The following is a 20,443-nucleotide window of genomic DNA, read 5'->3' on the forward strand; positions in this document are numbered from 1 at the left end:
TCTCTTTTTGCAGGTCAGTTGCAGTAGCAGCCATAACCCTTTGAGAAAAATAAAAGAGTTTTCCATCAAACTAAATCTTCTAAATAAGTGAATTTACTTAGCTGCTAGATCATGTACTTTAACTACAAAATAGATTTAACATTTTGAAGAAGCACCATCTGAATAGACTCAATTCGTTAATGAATATTGAAATACATACATAATACTATAATTGTATATTAAATAGTTTAAAAATTACAACAATAAATAAATATTTCTTTAAGTTTAGCAAATGTCCTCAACAAACTAACTTAACTGTATCATTCCTTGCCATCTCTCTCACACATGATGTGCAAGGTTAACAAAAATGAGACTATTTTAAAGGAGGTAGTGACCTCTATTCCTTTTCCAGTTTTTCCATAAATTTCCAGGCTGAGGACAAGGGATTGAGATCCAGTGAGCTGGGTCTCTATTCATTTTTAGAATCAGAAGCATACTTCCACCAACATTGGGAATAAAGACTAAATTTTTATGTCTTGCAGGAAGAGAAGAATGGGTCGAAGACTAATATTGTAAACATATAAAGGCAATTATATGGGCACAAAAGCAGAGCTGAAGTGAATTGGAAATCAAGTTACGAGATAAATCAGTCAAGATACAATGGCAGACATTTAAGCGAATCTTTCAGAATATAAGAACACATTCCAATAACAAAGACAAATTGTAATAGAAGGACCCAGCATCTGTGGCCAACTAAAAGAGGTTGTGATAGTGTCAAACTTAAAGAAAAAACATACACTTGCAGCATGACAGGTGTCAAATCAGAAGACTGGACAGAAAATAAAATCAGCAAAGGATAAGGAAAATTAGAATATGAAATGAAGCTAGCCAGAATTAGATTAGATATTTATCTATTAGTCACATGAACATTGAAACACACAGTGAAATACGTCTTTTTGTGTTACTTGAAAATATGCTGGGGGCAGCCCGCAAGTGTCGCCACTCTTCCGGCGCCAACATAGCATGCCCACAGCTCCTAACCTGTATGGCTTTGGAACGTGGGAGGAAACCGGAGCACCCGAAGGAAACCCATGCAGACATGGGGAGGACGTACAAACTCCTTACAGACAGCGGCAGGAATTGAACCAGTGTTGCTGGCGCTGTAATAGCGTTACACTAACTGTTACACTATCGTGCCACCATTATATATAGAAGTGGCAAGAGTTTAATTGCAAATAAAAGGGATCAACAAAGTGAGCTTAGCTCGTACAGAAACTGGGTCTGGGGAATTAGTATTGGAAAGGAAACAGCAGAATTTTGCAAAAAAAAATTCATTGCAGAGGATACAATTTGGGAATTGGGAATTGGAAAGGAGGGAGGAGCTCAGGAAAACTAAAATCACCAGGGAGGTGGTACCGAGCAAAATTCTGGACTGAGTCTCCAATCCTAATAGACTTTATCCTTTGGTCTTAAAATAAGTGGCTCGGGAGATAGTTGAAGTATTGGTTTTAATTTTCTGACAATCCTTAGATTAGGAAGGTTCCATTGCAAAACAACAAATGTAACTCCTTTATTCAAAACGGGAGAGAGACAAAAAGCAGGAAATTACAGGCTACCTGGTTTACAATGTGTCATAGGGAAAATGTTAGATACCATCATTAAAAGAGGTCATAGCAGGGCGCTTAGAAAAATGCAAGGTAATCAGCCAAAGTCAACAGTGATTTGTGATAGAGAAATTGTGTTTGATAATTTTATTGGAATTCTCTGAAGCAGCAATAGTACAATAGTAAAACTCTAGTAAACTGGCACACTAAGGTGAGGCAAAACTAGCAGATTTTCCAGACCATTGGATGTTATTTTTAAAGTTACTTTTTAAAAAAAAAGATGTTACAGAGTATAATAATAGATTTTCCAGTGAACCTGGTAAATTTAAAGGGAGCTCAGGAATGAGGCAGTCAGTGAGTTTAAGGGCATCACCTGTGACCCAGATGCCATCAGGACTTCCAAGTGGTTAAACAGCAGATTATTACTATACATACATTTCCAAAAGGCATTTGATAAGATGCTGTATGAAAGATTATTGCAGAAAATAACAGCTCATGGTGTAGGAGGTAACATATTGGCATGGATAGAAGATTGGCTGGCAAACAGGAAACACGGCAAGCGTCAAACATAGAACAGCACAGCACGGGCCCTTCAGCCCATGATATTGTGCCGACCTATGTAAACCTACTCCATGATCAATTTAACCCTTCCCTCCTACACAGCCCATAACCCTCCATTTTTCTTACATCCATGTGTCTATCTACAAGTCTTTCAAATGTCCCTGTTATATCAGCCTCTACCACCACCCCCGGCAGTGCATTCCAGGCACCCACCACTCTCTGTGTAAAAATAACCTACCTCTGATATCTCCCCTAAACCTTCCTCCACTCACCTTAAATGGATGTCCTCTGGTATTGGCCATTGCCACCCTGGGAAAAAGCTGCTGGCTGTCCACTCTATCAATGCCTCTCATAATCTTTTACACCTCTATCAAGTCGCCTCTCATCCTGCGTTGCTCCAAAGAGAAAAGCCCTCGATCACTCATCCTTTCCTCATAAGACATTTTCTCTAATCCAGGCAGCCTCCTGGTAAATCTCCTCTGCACCCTCTATAAAGCTTCCACATCCTTCCTATAAATGTGAACTGAACACAATACTCCAAGTGTGGTCTAACCAGAGTTTTATAGAGCTGTAATGTTACCTTGCGGCTCTTGAACTCAGTCCCCTGACTAATGAAGGCCAGCACACCATACGCCTTCTTAACCACCTATGAACTTGTATGGCAACTTTGAGGGATCTATGGACCTGGACCAAAAGATCACTCTGTTCCTCCACACTGCTAAGAACCCTGCCATTAACCTTGTACTCTGCCTTCAAGTTCGATCTTCCAAAGTGTATCATTCATACTTTTCTGGATTGAACTCCATCTGCCACTTCTCCGCCCAGCTCTGCATCCTGTCTATATCCTACGACAACTTTCTGAACCATCCACAACACCTCCAACCTAAATGGAGCGTAGACGGAGCAAATATTGCCTGGAGGTCGGTGACTAGTGGTATTCCGCAGGGATCTGTTCTGGGACCCCTGCTCTTTGTGATTTTTTTATAAATGACTTGGATGAGGAAGTGGAGTGATAGGTTAGTAGGTTTGCAGATGACACAAAGGTTGGTGGTGTCAATGGATCATTTTATGGTTGGCAAGATGCAGCGAGTGGTGTGCCACAGTGATCAGTGCTTAGGGGGGGTCAACATCAATGCAAATGACAGATGAAGGTTCCAAAGGAATGGTTGCTAAATTTGCCGATGACACAACAATAGGTAAGAAAGTAAGCTGAGAAGGGGACATAAGGAGGCTACAAAATAATACAGAAAGGTTAAGTGAATGGCAATGATCTGACATTTGAGCAATGCAATAGACGGATGAAATTCTGAAGGTTAATAATAACAGCAGAGCTGGCTGAAACTATGATAGATGAATCTTCAGCAGCCTCTCACTCACAATATGTCACAGCAATGAATGAAATAAAGTATACAAGACAGAGTAGCAACCAACAATGCTTGTGTGGGTGTCTCTACCAAGATTCCACCAATCATATTTCCAGACATCATTACAGGTAAATCTCGGGGGGAAAGGGCAAAATTATTGCAGTTACATGCAAAATTCAGTGATCTGCTGTTAGGATGGCTGCTCTTCATCTTCGCGTCTAAGGAAGTATTGGTATATTATTGTCACAATAACAGAAATCAGAGTGAAGTGTCACAGGGAAGTGCATTGCAGGTAGACAGTAAGGTACAAGGTCATAACAAGGTAGATTGTGAGGTCAAGAGTCCATCTCAGGATTTAGGATGATTTACTTCCAGTGAGGTTTTATGAGTGCTGAAGGACAATGTGGATATTAAGGAGTCCCCAACAGATGGGGCAGGTGGTGACTGACAGGACAAGAGGGTGGATAGATTGTGAGGTCGTTCACTCTGTTACACAGGGCATCTGTGTGCACCCAATGCATGGAATCCTATGCATTGGAGGAGCACACATTTGTGGTCACCAACAATTATCAAACTTTGTTGCTACTTTGTTGCTCCTTGTGTATACCAAGGAACCGCCACAACAAGAGAATGAACCCACTTTGCTAAGAGGATTTCTTTACTTTCATTTATGTCTATGATTTCTTATCAACTGACTCCTTAGGCTTGGCAAGAGCTATTAAAGAGTTAAGATGCTTTTCATACCCCTCTAAAAGCTGGTGAGAAACACCCCTAGTAGTGCACTCTTGCACCTAAACACATCTCAATTAATAAACCAGGTAAAATACGTTACCTCCACAATCATGTCTGAACCAACAAAATAAAATTAGCACAATTTGAAAAATAAATGCATTATAAACCAAAATCAAATCCAAAAATACTATGTCTCATTAACCTACTATTCTTCAGTCACTATTCATCAAATAGGATGTATAATTCTCGCAAATTACCTGTTTGTTTGGAATTTAATGGAACGGAGAGAAGGGAGACGATGTTTTGGGCTGGTACATTATCCTTTCAGCTTCAGTGTTTGATTTGAGCTTATTCCAAACTGAGTGGATGGAAGTCTCCCTCTCCCTCTTGTTTTGTCTCTAAATGGAATGAGAAGAATTTTCTAAATTCTCCACCCCCTGCTAATTGGCCTGTGTTTATCTGATTGTTCACCTCTTTCAGGAGATTAAATGGCTCCAGGTGAGTTGGGAGTGTCTGTTGTGTGAAGCATAGGGAATCACAATCATCTAGATCATGTTAGATAATCCCGATGGCCTTTTCCAATCATGTATCTTTTCTCTTTTCATATCTGTGCGAGTTCAGGAAAGTCCAGAATTAGTTCCTCTTGGGCTCATGCCCACAAAGTGTGAATTGGCACAACATCGGCAAAGACATGACAGATTCAGCAACGTTGGCCAATGCTAGAAATTAAATTGTCACATCAGTACACTAGAGGGTGCTCTTCTCTCGTGGGAGTTATGACAAATTATTAAAGTAACATAGAATATGTTTTGAACTCCAACAAGCTCTGCTATATTTGTCCTGGGAATGTGCAATCCTGATATGCGACGCCAAGAGTGAACTGGTCCATTTCCCACCATATCATGTTTACAAGCAGACATTTCTTTTGAGAGAAAAATCAAGGCAGTAACCAAGGACTGCTGAATTGTACTCAAGGTTCAAATAGTAATCCATGTATGAGTACAATAATAATTATCAGTAATTAATATACTATCGCAATTTAAAGTACATGGGGTCTTTTAGTTCTGTTTAATATTCAGAAGATTCACAAAGATTTATGGAAATACGGGGCCCCACCACAGGTTAAAATCTAAAGTATTTGTACTCATGATAAGCAAGGAAGAGCTGTCAGGACAATACCTCTTCTTGACTGGCTGAGTACTTCCAAAATTTTTGTTTCTGACACCTCTTCTTGCTCAGCTCTCTCCTAGACCCAATTCTTAACCTCATCAATATTGGCCTTGGCTCAATAGGACCACGCTTACCATTGAGTCATAGGATTTGGGTTGAAGGCATCACTTTAGAAAGCTGAATATATAATCTAGGCTAACATTTCGTTTCAGTATGGAGGAAGTACTGTATTATCAAAAATGCTGTCGCTTGGCTGAGGTGTCAACTATCCTCTCAAATTGATGTAGAAGGTCATATGGTGTAAATTAAAAAGCAGAGGAGGACTCCCCACCATCCTAACTAATACTTGTCACTTTTTCTTGAAAGGATATTCCAAAATAGTGAGGAGATGTGCTAGTTTGTTCAGCTGCCACTGGGAAATAATTTTCTTCAATGTAGACCATGTAGGGCACCGTGCACCCTCTTTATGAAATAGTGCACACTTATTGTGCTATTCACACTACTGTGAATGCACGTGTTATGTGACACCACGACTGGAGCTTTTAAAGCAGCAATGCTTGACTGCAACTGATGCTGGAAGTGTGCCAAGTCTGATATGGGAGAGTGTGGTGACAGAGCTGGACATCCAAAGGAAGAATCAGTGTGCTCAGTTGCTCCCAAAAATTTCAGCAGTCCTCACCTTAGCAATTAACAGAAATCTATTCCATCATTGCATCATTAAAGCCTAATATATTGGACATCCCAATAAAGAGGTGGATGATGATATCTCATACATTTCTCATGTCAGGGCCTACTTTCTTGTGCATGCCCCACAATGTTTCTTTGCAGAGTATATGTGGTTCATTATGTTTTGTGTGCCACATAGGCATGATGTTATTACCAAACAATTTTACACTACAATCCAATCCCATTGGACATAAAAAATGCTCAGTGTGAGTGAATTTCAGGCCTGTGTGTCTTGTGTTAATGCATATGCCCTGGAATGCATGACATCAAAAGCAAATCCCCTGGCACTCATTATAGTTGGTGATCTTGCTTTGAAGGCTCTGCTTAGCAACAGAAATATGTGTAATTCAGAAATGCTTCATTGATGGTGAAGCACTTTCCTGAGGTCATGAAGGGTGGTTTATAAATCCAAGTCTTCTCTTTCTTAATCAAGGTGAATATAATGGTGGGCCCTGTTGATGCATGCTCTTGGCTTTGTTGAAAGTAGCCAGTAAGGAAATGTCAGCAGGTCAGTCCACTATTTTCTTTATCCAAATATTCCCTATAAGTTGAGTACCCAACATACTGAGTTGGATTGTGGTGACAACCAGCTGGTGGTTCCATTATAAACGCCAGCTAGCTGCAGTGTGCAGAGCTGATCTATCACTCTGTCCCTGAACTCATCATTGAGTTCAGGAGCAATCTGTAACTGATACACACTGTATGCAACCCCTCCACAGTAGGTATATTTATTAGAAAAAAATTCAGCTTTTTTTTATCTCATTGTATTTAACATTTTTAGTTAACAACAGCTTAATGTGTTTTTAAATAGACTTGTTTTTCTACTGTCTCTGATATTGGAAATTGTGAAAGAAGCATTTGAAACAAACTGTCAAAGGCCACCAGGGTAGAATACAGGGGGGCAGGACCTTGTGGCCCATTCAGCAAAACAGAGGCCACTAGTTTAATGAACCTGTGCAGCCACAAAACACGCTGCCACAGGGGTCCAGCATGGTGGTGAACCGCATCATGGATCTTTTGGGTGCATTGGTCTCAAATAACATCATCAGGTGATGTGGATGTGGCCGAAAAAGGCTCGCCCACAAATCTCTACTGCAAACCTTTGACAGATGTAAAAGCCATGGCCCCAGTGTTGTTATCAAAGATGTCATGCACTTATTATGCTCCTGAATGTCCCTCCCTTCAGAGTCATTTTTAAAAAGTATTGTCTTTTAAAAAATTGTAACATGTAAAAATGTTTAAGAAATTAAAAATATTAAAGCTATCATTAAAGAAAATTACTTTATTCTCATCTTTCTTCTTCTGGCACAAGATCTGAGATCAGATTCCTCACTGTTAAGTGCTGTGGAATTCTAGCAAGCTCCTGCTCCATGCAGAGCCCAGTGGAAAAATGTAACTGGAAAATCATTGGTGAAGCTTGGCCAGAAAGATTGTGACTTTCACATTTGTGTGGAAATTCCAGGAACTTACATGGATAACTGCTGGCAAAAGCAGTAAAATCTGAACCAAGGCATTTTGGGCAAAAAATAAGGATTGGGACTAGATTCAAGAACCAACAAAACTTCCATCCCTGAGGTCTATCTTCTCGAAGTCACCAGATCTTAGAAACAAGCCCTACTATCATTGAAGAGACACCCTTCTTTAAATGCAAGAGCCTGGGATACTGAAAAATACTCCAATTACAGAATGCCCAGGTTTTGGATCTCCCATTGCTTCCACATCTTAGACCTCAAAACAAATAAGACAATGTCACTGCAAAACATCAAAATTCTTATTTCACCTGTTTCATCATGTATGATGCCAAGAGAAATTTGTACTCCATTTGCAAAACAATATGATCTTCAAGGGTGAATTACCATCATCAAAAGCACAAAATAAAACATTTTACATATTTTTCTCCTCCTCTCTTTGAGAGAGTTATTCAAGTGAATAATATTAAATAATAATAAATCATCAACCCACTTTTCACTTAAGCTATTTCAGATTGAGAGCTTCATTTTCTTCTCTGTAATATATTTCTGTGTAAACAATAGAAAGGTGTTCTGATCATTAATGATCTGATTTTATGGACTCAACTTTGTCAGTAACAACCTGGATGCTGCTTGAAATGACTGTTTAATTTCAATGCTGTCTTGTCCCGATAGCACAGATTCTAATTTTCTCTTGTTATTGTTTGTGTTCCACAGGCTTAGAGAATTATATTTTTCTGTGCCAAACATTCTTATGGTTTAGATGTAGGAATTTGGCTCTAAAGTAGTGAATCGAAGGTAATTAGTGTACAGGATTTGAAATACTCAGCAGTAAATCTTGCATACCAGTAGGCATGGTCAGGTGATCCCAAGGATGTATTTTGGCTGGTTCAAAGTTTCTCCAAGTTGTATCTGAGTTTTCATTATACCAAAAACATTAAAAAGCTAGTTTATTTTCCTTGAACAGCTCATGATTTAAGGAAATTAGGAAATCAAAATGTTAAAATTTGTGTACACTAAATTTTAATATTACCTCTATTTTGGAGTCACACACTCGGAATATTTCTGTAACAAATAATGGGTCGAATTAACAATAATCATGCAGTTGTTTGCTATTGTGGAAGGTTCTAAACTCTTCAAAAGGGTTTCATGCAGATTCTCAATTTTGCATCGCAATGGTGGATATCACCCTCTGGTTTTATAATTTACAACAGCTGCTTTTGAGCTCAGTAACTAACTGGGCTTGCATCTGTGTCTCTTAACTCCATTGCGATTGTCAATATTAATGGAGTGGTTGAGTGCTGAAGATTGCAATTAAAAGTACATCATTGGTTGACCCAAGCACTGTTAGCTCAGTATACAACAAGATAGTCAAGCCTCTTTGGTACTAACTGAATGGGAATCTCATAGTATTAATTATAACAATTATACTTATAATGTGCCAAGAGTCCTAGGCGTAGAAATTCACAGTAGGCCAAAGCTGTTTGAGGAATACAATTTCCTGTTATAACTACCTCAACTACAGGGAACATTTGGAGGCATGTGTGAACAGACAGTACACATTGTGTGGACATCACGCTGGGGGCACCACAGAAGGGACTGTGGTGTTAGGGCCACACCCTGCCTCACAGAAAAGAAGAACTTACCTTCCAGAAAGAGTCCTTGGGAATATCTAGGAGGCATGAAAGTGCATTTTCATTATGAACCTCCCTGGCAACAGCCAAGGTGTAAACATTCTGTGACTAATAGAGGACCAGGCCTTCACCCTGCAGGCAAAGCTCTTCCTGCAATCAGGGCTCAAACTGTTTGCAAACTGCATAATCATGGTGGAAAATCGTGACTGTTGCCACTCATGTATTGTATACTGAGTGATGTTACCGTGTACACCCACCAGCCACTGTATGGGAACAAAGTACATACACAGGGTTCAAATTCCACATAAGGTAGTAATGTGGAATTTGAACCCTGAGTTTACCCTTTAATGAAAAATAGCAGAGTTCCCTTGTTGCATGAGGATGAAGCGAGTGCACTGTATTTGCAAGGAAATGTTGGCATTTCTCTCCATAACTGCTGTCATTTTCCCTTGTGATCATGAGTAACATTGAAACTTTTGCAATTAGAAATCATACTTTCAAAGTTGCTGTCAGTGGTTGACTATTTCTCCAACTACTCTCTATAATTGAACTCTTTTATTGCAGTAACTCTCCAGTGCTTACATTTGGACATGGCACAGAGAGCATTTCACCATTAACTTCCAAGTAAATTTTCATAAATAAACGCATACATGAAACAAGACAAAACTAGCTGCTTCTTAAATTGTTATCCTTCCATTGACTACAAAGAACTGGCCTGTCACAGACAAAGACATATCTTCAGGGAGAAACTACAAAATTTCTACCTGATCACGGAGTTATGCAGTTAAAACTTAAGAATAGATACTTATGTTACCCTTTGTTACTTACTAATATATTACCAGAATTTCATTGATCTTACAAAATAGGATCTATAGTATTATTGAGGTATTTTGTCAATTCTTCACCTTCAATCCATTGCAACCAGATGTTTATTCATCCCTTTTTATTAATCATTAATTAACAGATTAAACAAGTGCATTCCTCCAGGGTAGGGTGGAGGGCAGGTATCTCTTAAGTTTTAGTCTTGCTTGAGGTTTATGTTGTTTTTCCCTTCTTCAGTGTTAAGTATTCTGCTTCAATCCATATTTCCCACCCTCAACATTTTTAAACTGCTAGATTATAATCCTACTCAATCCTTCATGAAAATACACTCAGTTCTCTGAGCCCAGCTTTGTAATTTAGAACCCCAAGTTCCTGTATTATTCTCATTGAAAAAGTTCCAGGGAAAATCAATGTTCAGTTGAAGTTCTTGATAATTTTTCTTAGGATCCTTTTTATTTGCCTAGTCATGACATTTCCATTCTCCCTCATCTCCCCAGGGTTTTCTCTCTCTTATGGCAGTAAGCAAACATAACTGATGTTAACAATAGGAGGAAAGGAAGTGAACATGGTCAAATGAGAACACCATATGTAGTGTGCAGGACATGGGGAGTTACTTGGATTAAGCTGGAAATCTTAAAAGTGTATGGCACCGTAGTAATGCAATAAGGTTACCTACAGTTCTGCAAAGGTAATAAACTGAGAATTATAAACAAAACAAATTCTTAAAAAATGAAGTTATGTATAAGCAAAACTTTTATTTCTATGTTTTAAAAAAAACACGAAGTACTTTAAAAGCTTCTGAAGAATTTAACACAAAGCAAGACTAAAATGAAGTTAAACAGGAAGTTTAAGTTAGGAAGGTATTAATTATATACTAACCAAGATAATGAATGGGAAAGTGCATCACAAACATGTCATTAGAATTGCTTTAAGTCTGTTTCTGCTTTATACTTCTATTAATTGTTGGAGGAGGTACATGCACTTGAAAGACAACAACCAGCCTAAATCTAGTGAGATATACCAAAGCAGAGAGATGCTGATTATTGTTAAATTTTTCTTTTGCTTCAGTGTGCTTCTGGTTCTTCTTATTATTAGCTTAGTTCCAAATGACTGAAGAAATGCTTTAAGAACAGAAACCTATGAATATAATATCTAGTTATACATGACACTTGTAAAACAATAGTATTTTGTTCACAGACATAAATGTAACTTGCATCAAACTAATTTCTCACTTTAAAAAAAGACTTAAAAATGAAAAATCAAAATTTGGAGCACTTACCTTTCCAGGTTCACACTCTGTTCCATCTGCCCATGGCATATGCTGAGTTCTACAGCCTCTTTGAACTCCTTCAGTACTTGTACACCAAAGGCGTCTGCATTGTGTCTACAGAGCAAAAGAAACTTCTAAAATCTGCTACTGTCAGTCTCTATTTTCACAGTACTAAAATATCCTCACAGTGCTACAAAGAATAAGCATATTTTAATAATGACTGGAACACATCACTATACAAAAGAAGTTAATACATTGTTCTTCAGCAATAGAGTCGAGCAATTTTGCTATGACACTATTTGCTAAAGAACACTTTATCAGTGAGAAGCTACTGGGTTAAGCCTTCGGCCTCTTGCACCAGTGTAAAATGAGAACATGGAATGGCATCTGAATTTTAAATTTTAAATTCAACCAGGCAGTTTTACATATAAAACATAAGTTGAGAATGCAGCTTACTATATTAATTGCCTTACAAACGGTCGTGTGAAACAAACTGGAAAAAAAAACAATTAAAAAACATTTAGTTCAATGTGAAATTGAATGTTGAATGAACTTACTTAGATTAACATGTGACATGTCCTGTATACTTCTCAAAAAATCCACAAAATTATAGAAAGATCAGAATCATTTCATTAATCACATTTCAAAACAGTTATTAAAGTTTCTGCATCCCAACTACATACATCACAACCATCGGTTAACCTTACTGCACTTACCATGTAGGGGCACACCTGAGAGCCAGATCCAAAAATCAGTTCACATTGTTTGTCAACATTATAAATTTGACCAGGGAGCTGATGAGGGAGTGTATATGTTCTTGTCACAGGTTCATCAAGTAAACATTCACCATATCCTGTACTAAAAGGAAAAAAGGGGTAAGAAAAATATCCCCGCATTCATATTTCTCACTACTGAAAATTTTCACACAACAAACTCATTTGATGAAAATCACAAACCCTCTAAATGGAAATGTAATTTTGGCAAATTAGATTAACTTTCAGAATGCTTACATAAATACTTGCAGTAGAAATTCACACAACTCAGGCTCCAAAACCACACAAAAACCATGCACAGTTCAACTGATGACATAATAAAATTCAAACATACTCTAAAAAATTAGTAACATATCTTCTGCTACATTTCGACCACATCCAGGGATTGGTGTAATAGTTCAGTGTAGGTGCCATCACATGTTGCTGATTTTTGCCTCCATCCTCTTTGCACTTATTACTGTCATCATGAGGCATATTAAACCTAGTTGAAAATAAAAATGTTCCATTAAAGGTCTATTTTACAGTCATCCAGTCATCAACTGGATGATTTTGTTTTAATTCACATCACATCACTGCCGAGAAATGGATACTATAGTACCCTTTCTTTAAGCACAGAGCATACATTAAAACCAATTTAACCAGGGTTCAATTGCACAGTAATCATTCCTAGGTGGAGTTAAACAAATTTAGGAAATTGGTCTGTGTATAATCCACCTTAATGCGCCTGATACTTTTCTGGCACCAGGCACATACCAAATGACCTCACTAGTTGTGTACTGTTGGCATTTTGACTGTAACCCACATCTTTTGTTGAATACTCACAGTACAACTGATGATTACTCTCATAGCTTTGTTGTATATTCTATATTTACTTCCAACATAGGAAAGGCTAATTCAGGCCAATAAATCTATGCTAGCTTTGGGACGTGGGAGGAAACCGGAGCACCCAAAGGAAATCCACGCAGTCACAGGGAGACAGCACCAGAAGTCAGGGTTGAACCTGAGTCACAGGAGCTGTGAGGCAGCAGCTATACTAGCTGTGCCACTGTACTGCCCATTTGCTAAATTTATGTCCATTTAAAGGGAGATTTTGCTGACATTAGAAGACTTGAACGAACAGCTTCAAGACTCTCTACAGACTGCTCAAATACCATTTAAGATTCACAACAACATACTTAAGCAAACAGGGTTTTTTTCTGGCATTTAGCTATTGACATCTTCATTCAATGAATGCTCAGTAGTGACAACATTAGCACACACCATTATTAAATTTTCTAGGTGAGGTATGACTTGATCTACAGCAGAACCAGCAGCTGCTACACCATTGTTACTTATCTCCTCACTATTAAACATGTTATTAGCACTATTAAAAAAAGTTATTGGCACTAATAGTTTGTTTTCTAGCGTCTTTCACTTGCAATCCATAGAGATAGGCTTGGTGACTGAAAACACTTGCCTCACTTGGTTTAGATCCAGACTGCTGCCCAGCACCAGTTGAAGGAGCTGTTTGGGATGTTTGAGCATGCTACCCGATAGGTCATAGTGGAAAGTAATTTGGTGTGTTCTTTAGAGGAGTACATTAATGTCATGAACCTGCTTACCAGGCGACCTCTCGCGACCTGTGTAGACAACGGTGCAATGATCTGCTGAAACTCAGACTGCCTTACCATCAATTCAACCTCCAGACATGAAGCTGAGCCAAATGACTGACCCTGAATTATAAATATTAGTACCTGCTGAGTTCATTTTTCTCCTTGGATTCAGCTCTTTGCACCTTCGATAAAGAGGATAATGAGTGCAGGAGGCACGTATCTCCTCCTGAATGAAAAAAGTAAGTTCCTGCACACCATACCTCTGTTCCTATTGGAGAGCACTCTCCTCACATATGGCGTCTACCTGACAATGTTGAAAATTATCCAGCTATGTCTTGTTCGTAAAAAGCAGGATAAATCTGGATACTTGCAGCATAATCAATCTACTCTCAATCATCAGGTAAGTGCAATCAAGTGGCATTGAAATTCAGTGGTATTAGCATTACTGAGTGCCCCACTTTCAATACCCTTGGCGTCATCATTGACTAGAAGCTCAACTGGGCCACCAATATAAGTACTGTGTTAACAACAGCAGGTCAGAGGCTGGGTGTGCTGCAGTGAGCAAACCAGCCCCTGACACCCCAAGACCTTTCCAGATTTTATATGGCATAGGAGCATAATGGAATAGTCTCCATTCACCTGAATGAGTACAGCTTCAACAACTCTCAACTAGCCATCCAGGTCAAAGCACACTGCTTTCCTTGCACCTCATTAAACACACAAATTCATTCACTGGCACACAGTGGCTGCACCAACAACTCTGCATCAGGCTGAGTGAAATGTGGACCTCTTTCCCTTTCCCCTGCAGCCTCTCTCTCCCTAATGGCAGCCATATATGTTTTGCAGCAGTCTGTCTACAACAGGGACTCTGCCTATACAGGTTAAAATTGGTGTGCTAAATGAAATGTGGTCTCTTCTGAAATAGGGCAGGTACAGTTTTACCACATGATTCGAGGAGTCATAGAGTCATACAAGCATGGAAACAGGCCCTTCTGCCCAACTGGTCCACGCCAACCAAGATTCCCATTTAAGCTAGTCTCATTTGCCAGTGTTCATCCCATATCCCTCAAACCATCAAAGTGTTCTTTCTTTGGTCAATTCTACAAATTTTTGCGGGGAAACTGAATGGTTCCAGTTTGTCATCCTAAATAAATGGTAAAATCCAACTTGATTCCAATGATTTTGCTAATGGAATTGTGCCATATTTTTAGTTGTAGAGGGTCATAAATCAGATATGAACACCTGGGAAAAATAGCATGACATTCAGTTACACAGTACAAATTTACAATTTTTGCCTTGAAGTTGGTCCCTCTTGCAAATAAAAGATGGTTTTTGCTCACTGGATCAAAGTCATGGTCTTTTCGAGCATTTGGCCTGGGTACTTCTAGGGACAATCACCCCACCCCAAATATCAGATACACAAAAAATAATCTCATCTGGTGTGCCACATCCATGTACCAAGGGAAATAGCCTGCTAAAGGCACAATCTGTGACCTGTGCTTATAGCTCACAATTAAACAAGGGACAAACCCTGCAACAAGTCAACAAGGAGACATGGATTAACATGCCCACAACCACAGTCATTTTTCCATGTTCCACTTTTGTCCAGATGCATCACTGACAATAATCACAGCAGCAGCACCCCTGTATTATGCACCTTGATGGATTGTGCTGGAATCAACAAAGTCAAAGACGAGTTTATTGTCATATGCACAAGTACATGTGTGCACAGGTGCAATGAAAAAATTACTTGCAGCAGCATCACAGGCACATTGCATCATATAAGCAGCATTCACAAGACAAAACCATTAAACATATATTAAACACAATTTTTACAATTAGACCAAAAAAAAATGAAGTCCATTTTAGTGTAAAGTGATCAGAGTGGTCATAGTGTTGCTAAACTGTAGTGATGATGGAGTGGGGGTTCACAAGACAATCCCTGCTCTCCACCTAGCTCCATCTTGCCCACCCTCCCCCCTCAGCCCCCATCCCATGGTCTGACCTGGTCTCTTAGGGCTGACTCACTTTTCTGCAGTGAACCTGACGATGACACAGCAGCTGCAATATCAGCGGCCAGATCAGTCAGGAACCATACAGGTGAGGTTTTACATGATTCAAGGTGAAAACCATACAAATGATGTTCTTAAACTACATTTTCTCTGATTTGTTCTTTAGATTACCCAGCTGGGTTCTACTGCTCACGCAGCTTCTGTTTGGAACACCAAAAATGGTAAACTCCAATTTCTAGACAGTTTCTCTCAATAACAGCAAGTAGACAGCATTAAGTAGGATTGCAATCATTATAAGAACATCATTATTCCTAAGTATGACCATTTACCTTCATGCATCCATGTGAATTAATACATCTTAGACCTTCTGACAAACAGTTTCAGTCCTGATGAAGGTTCTCCACCCAAAATATTGACTGTTTATCTTCACTGATGTTGCCTGACCTGCTAACTTCCTCCAGCCTTTTGTGTGTATTGCTCCAGATCCCAACATCTTAAGGATCTCTTGTGACACAGGTTCCTGACCTTTTCTGGTTTGATTTCACTGCTATACCCAAAGTGTACCAGAAGCAACAGGTTGACTGTTACGTGGATGCAAGTGGCAATGATCTAACCAATGCCCAATTAAAATTCAATCAGAAAATCTCTATCACAGGAAAGCTGGAAAAAGTAGCTATTTTTTTTCCCTCCAGGAATCACAAACTGCGAATTGCTTAATAATCCATATCATGATCACAAATTGTTCATTGTGAATGACACCCAGGTATTTTGATTCAAACCAACTTTCAAAAAAAAGACACAAACAACAGAAAATAGATTTTGTCGCAGGAGAACATCACTAAGTGATTAATGGGAGGCTAGTGCAATTTTTTTTCTAAATAGGGCTCACTAATACAATCTTAACATTGTCGGCATATTTGAGCAAATACAGAGAGCTTGGCCAGCCTGGTGTACTGGGTGATGATGGTTGAGGGTGACTTGGAGGGCAGGTTTTTGAAAGTCTTGTGACTTCTCTGCAGATCCAAGCAGTCCCTTGAAGTCAAGGATGCCTTGCTCCCATTCCAGTGCTAAGGAGTGGAAGATGGTTGTACATGTATTATTTTAATGTGGGGTGGCCATTGCATACCAGCTACCACATGGTATTGATGGAACTAGGACTTTGTCCAATGGCAAGGTTCATGGTGACTGGAGACCAGGCTCTACTGCACAGACATATATACACCTGCCATCCCACCTCAGTCCAGCAAGAATACTTGTGGCAGAGATGGTGGGGAGACAAGATCCAAGGAGTCATATGATGCTTCTGGGATCAAAGGAAGAATTTGGGCTTCTCCTGCCTGGCTGGAAAACAATTTTGTTTCAGGATTCTAAACATATCACAGGGATGAATTTTATTAATCAAGCACGGATGGAGCCTGATTCAGGCAGCAATTCCTTTCTCAAATTGGACCAGGCAGTGCACTAATTAAATGAAAAAAAGTTTTTCACAGCTGAAAAATGGAGTAGGAATAGCCCCAACATATGCAAAACCAATTACATCACTGAAACCTGAAAAAGTGGTATCAGATTACACACAAAATATAGTCCAAAATGCACATGAATTATATCAGAAATGATGTGTAGGTGATGTTTCATTTAGAAATTCTTCTCAATGTGTCCATCATACTGCTGCCCGTTGATTATATAGTATATTAGATGTTTCTGTCAATTATTGCTGGCTATTGGATTACTTAGAAAAAGACAAACCAAATTTCATGATAGATCCACACCAATCTCCAACCTTCACCAATCATGGACACAAAGTTTATGCACGTGCTCAGAATCAGTAAAAGGTGATACTTTTGACAAATGAATGCAAATTAAAGCCAGATGAGGGCATTTCACGTTTTCCTTTGATTTTCCCACTAAGGGCAGTAATAAACAAAGGAGTTAGAATACAAGTGCAAGCATTTGCTTCAGTCTTCAAACCACAGAAACTGATCTTCAAAATATAAACAGAAGAAATTAACAGGAGGCTGTCGTGACTTGAGGTCCATAGGAGATGTAACAGATGAACAGATTTGCAAGAATAAAGGCGACAGTGGAAAACTGTGTTGGGATAAAAAGAAAAAAAAGACAAGCACATGGGTAAAGAAGCAGAACAGTCAACAAAGGGATTGGCTGAAGAACAAGAAATAATCAAAAAGCAGATGTAAAGTTATCAGCAGAGAAAAGGAAACATAATGAGAGAAATAAAAGCTGGAAAGAGTGTGTGAATAGCTGATGATGCAAAAGAAGAAATGAAGGACTGGTGAAAAGAAAGCAGCAGGTTGGGTGATAAGGATGCAGAATTCTACATGCATAAATTTCAAATGTGGAGGTAGCACACTTATCATCTGCTTCTCTTCAGAGAACTGGCACAGGCATCCAGTACTGTAAGCATGAGAAGAAAAAAGTGTATTGCAGATAGGATCTGAAGTTTTTGAAGTCATTGCTAAGGCCAGAAGGCTGCAAATTTTGCAGTAGAAAAGTGAGGTGCTCTTCCTCAACCTTATATTGAGGTTCACTTTAACAGCAGAGAATGGTATATACAGACAGCCAGAGTGGGGATGAGATAGAGAATTGAAATAGCAAATGATAGGGAGTTTGGAGGAGCAGTTTTGAATAGGCTTTACTCAATCTGTCTTTACTTTCTTCAACAGGATTATATGGGATATGCTACGCAGAGAGAGGCCAACTGACGCAATCTGTCCACACTACTGTTTATGCTGCACTTGAGCTTCTTCCTGATGTTCCTCAGCTAAATCGTTGTAACTGTCTATTCCCCTCTTCCACAAATGCCTGTCCAGCCTCCCCTTTTATGTTTCACCTCAACCATCCCGTGCTACTGAAATCCACATTCTCACCACTCTTTGCACAAAGAAGTTTCTTCTGAATTTTGGAATTCTTGGTGAGCATCTTATAACAATGGCCTCTGATTATGTTCTTCCCCACAAGTGGAAACAATCTGTCTGTATATACTCTTTCAAAACCTTATGCTATTTTATAAACAATTACCAGATTGCCATTCAGTCTACTTTTCTAAAGAGAAAAGAGACCGAGTCTATTCTTCCATTCTTGATATGCATATCCTCAAATTTCTGGTATCATTGTTGCACTCTCTCCAATGCCTCTATAACATGGTGACCAAAAATATACCTAGTACTCTTAAGTATGATTTAACCAAGGTTTGATAAAGATTTAACATAAATTCCCCACTTTTCCAATCTATCCTTCTGGAAATAAACACTAGCCAATCTGTGGTACAAATCCCGTCGTGACTCAGAGTTTCCAAGTTACGAGCAATCTCCATCCTTCTCCCACTAAAATGTGCAATCTTATAATTATTCATATTGAACTTCATTTGCCAATTACTTGCCTGTTGCGCAAGTTTTTAATGTCCTCCTGTAATTCATTGTTTTCCATTTCAGTACTGACTAACCCACCTCAATTTAGCACCGTCCACAAATTTATAAACTGTGCTTTTTATTCCAGTCTAATTTGTGAACAACAGTGGTTCCAACACTGATCTTTGTGAAACACCACTACCACCTTCTTCCATGGCAAATACTCACTGCTCTCTCCATTTAGTTACTTGTCGCCTAAATACCCATTCTGTAATCTTATTACTTAGTCTGCTGTGTGATACCTTATCGAAGATCTTTTGGAAATGCAAATTAATTACATCTGCTGCAAAACAATTGTCTATTCTTTAGGTTATCTCCTCAAAAAATTCAATAAGGTTGTTCAAGCAGAATTTTGAAATCCACATCCACAATTCATTATTATACTTCTTGTCAATTCCCTCTTTCTGTAAGAATTTCATTATTTTTTCCTACCACTGATACTAAACTAACTGGGCTATCATTCCCTGGACATGCCCTGTCTGCTTCTTAAATCTAGGTACAGTAAAACCCTGTTAATTCAGCACACACAAGACTTGCGTGGTGCTGACTAGCAGATTTTCTGAACTATTGGATGTCACACTACCCCAACAGACCTTTACTTCACTACTTTTACATGTTACACAGTAGTATAATACATTTTCCAGTGAACCCAGTAAGTGCAAAGATTCTTCGCCTTCCTAAGTGCAAAGGGAGCAAGGGAAAAAAGGGCTCTGGAAAGTTTCAAGGAAACCACAAGTTTCAAGGGAGCATGGGAACTGGGTCCTGGTGCGTCAGAGAATAATGGAACTGGGGCCCAAGTGAGTGAAAGGGAGTGCAGAAACTGGGGCCTCAGAGTCAAAGGAAGGATGGGAATAGGCACCTAGTGAGCTAGAGGCTGAGAATGAGAGGATTATCGGAGTTTTACTGTAGTACATTAGCTATCTGCCAGTTCTCTGGCACTATACTTTTCTCTAAGGAATTATTGAATATGTGTCACAATACCCTTACTACCTTTTATTTAGATTAATCTACAATGCATGGATACAATCCACCTGGAGCAACAGTTTTATCCTTGTGGTATTTGATTGGCTGTCTTAATACATTCTCTTTTTCTATTTTAAATGCATTTCTTTCATTCGTCATTTCATCAGCCAATGTCATGGACACCTGTTCTAAATTCCTGGTAAATATTTAAGCAAAATACTGAGTTAATGTGTCTGCTATCTTCCCAATGTCTCTGATATTCTATCATCTATCCCTCAATGGCCTTACTGCCATCCATACATTCTTTCCTTTTAATGATGTGTCTGTAAAATATTTTACATCTTTTA

General features: G+C 38.9%; 1 protein-coding gene across 1 annotated transcript in view; it reads right to left on the minus strand.

Annotated features, from left to right (window-relative positions):
• The window catches only part of LOC127571379 (A disintegrin and metalloproteinase with thrombospondin motifs 9-like), a 205,506-nt gene that overhangs the window by 145,846 nt on the left and 39,217 nt on the right, over positions 1-20,443 (minus strand). Inside the window, exons 9-11 of the mRNA XM_052017693.1 lie at positions 12,439-12,585; positions 12,048-12,189; positions 11,341-11,445 (exon numbers count right to left, since the gene is read on the minus strand). Coding sequence (XP_051873653.1) covers positions 11,341-11,445; positions 12,048-12,189; positions 12,439-12,585 — 394 coding nt within the window. The remainder of the gene's footprint in view (positions 1-11,340; positions 11,446-12,047; positions 12,190-12,438; positions 12,586-20,443) is intronic.

This window comes from Pristis pectinata, chromosome 6, assembly GCF_009764475.1.
Source record: "Pristis pectinata isolate sPriPec2 chromosome 6, sPriPec2.1.pri, whole genome shotgun sequence".
Lineage (NCBI taxonomy): Eukaryota > Metazoa > Chordata > Chondrichthyes > Rhinopristiformes > Pristidae > Pristis > Pristis pectinata.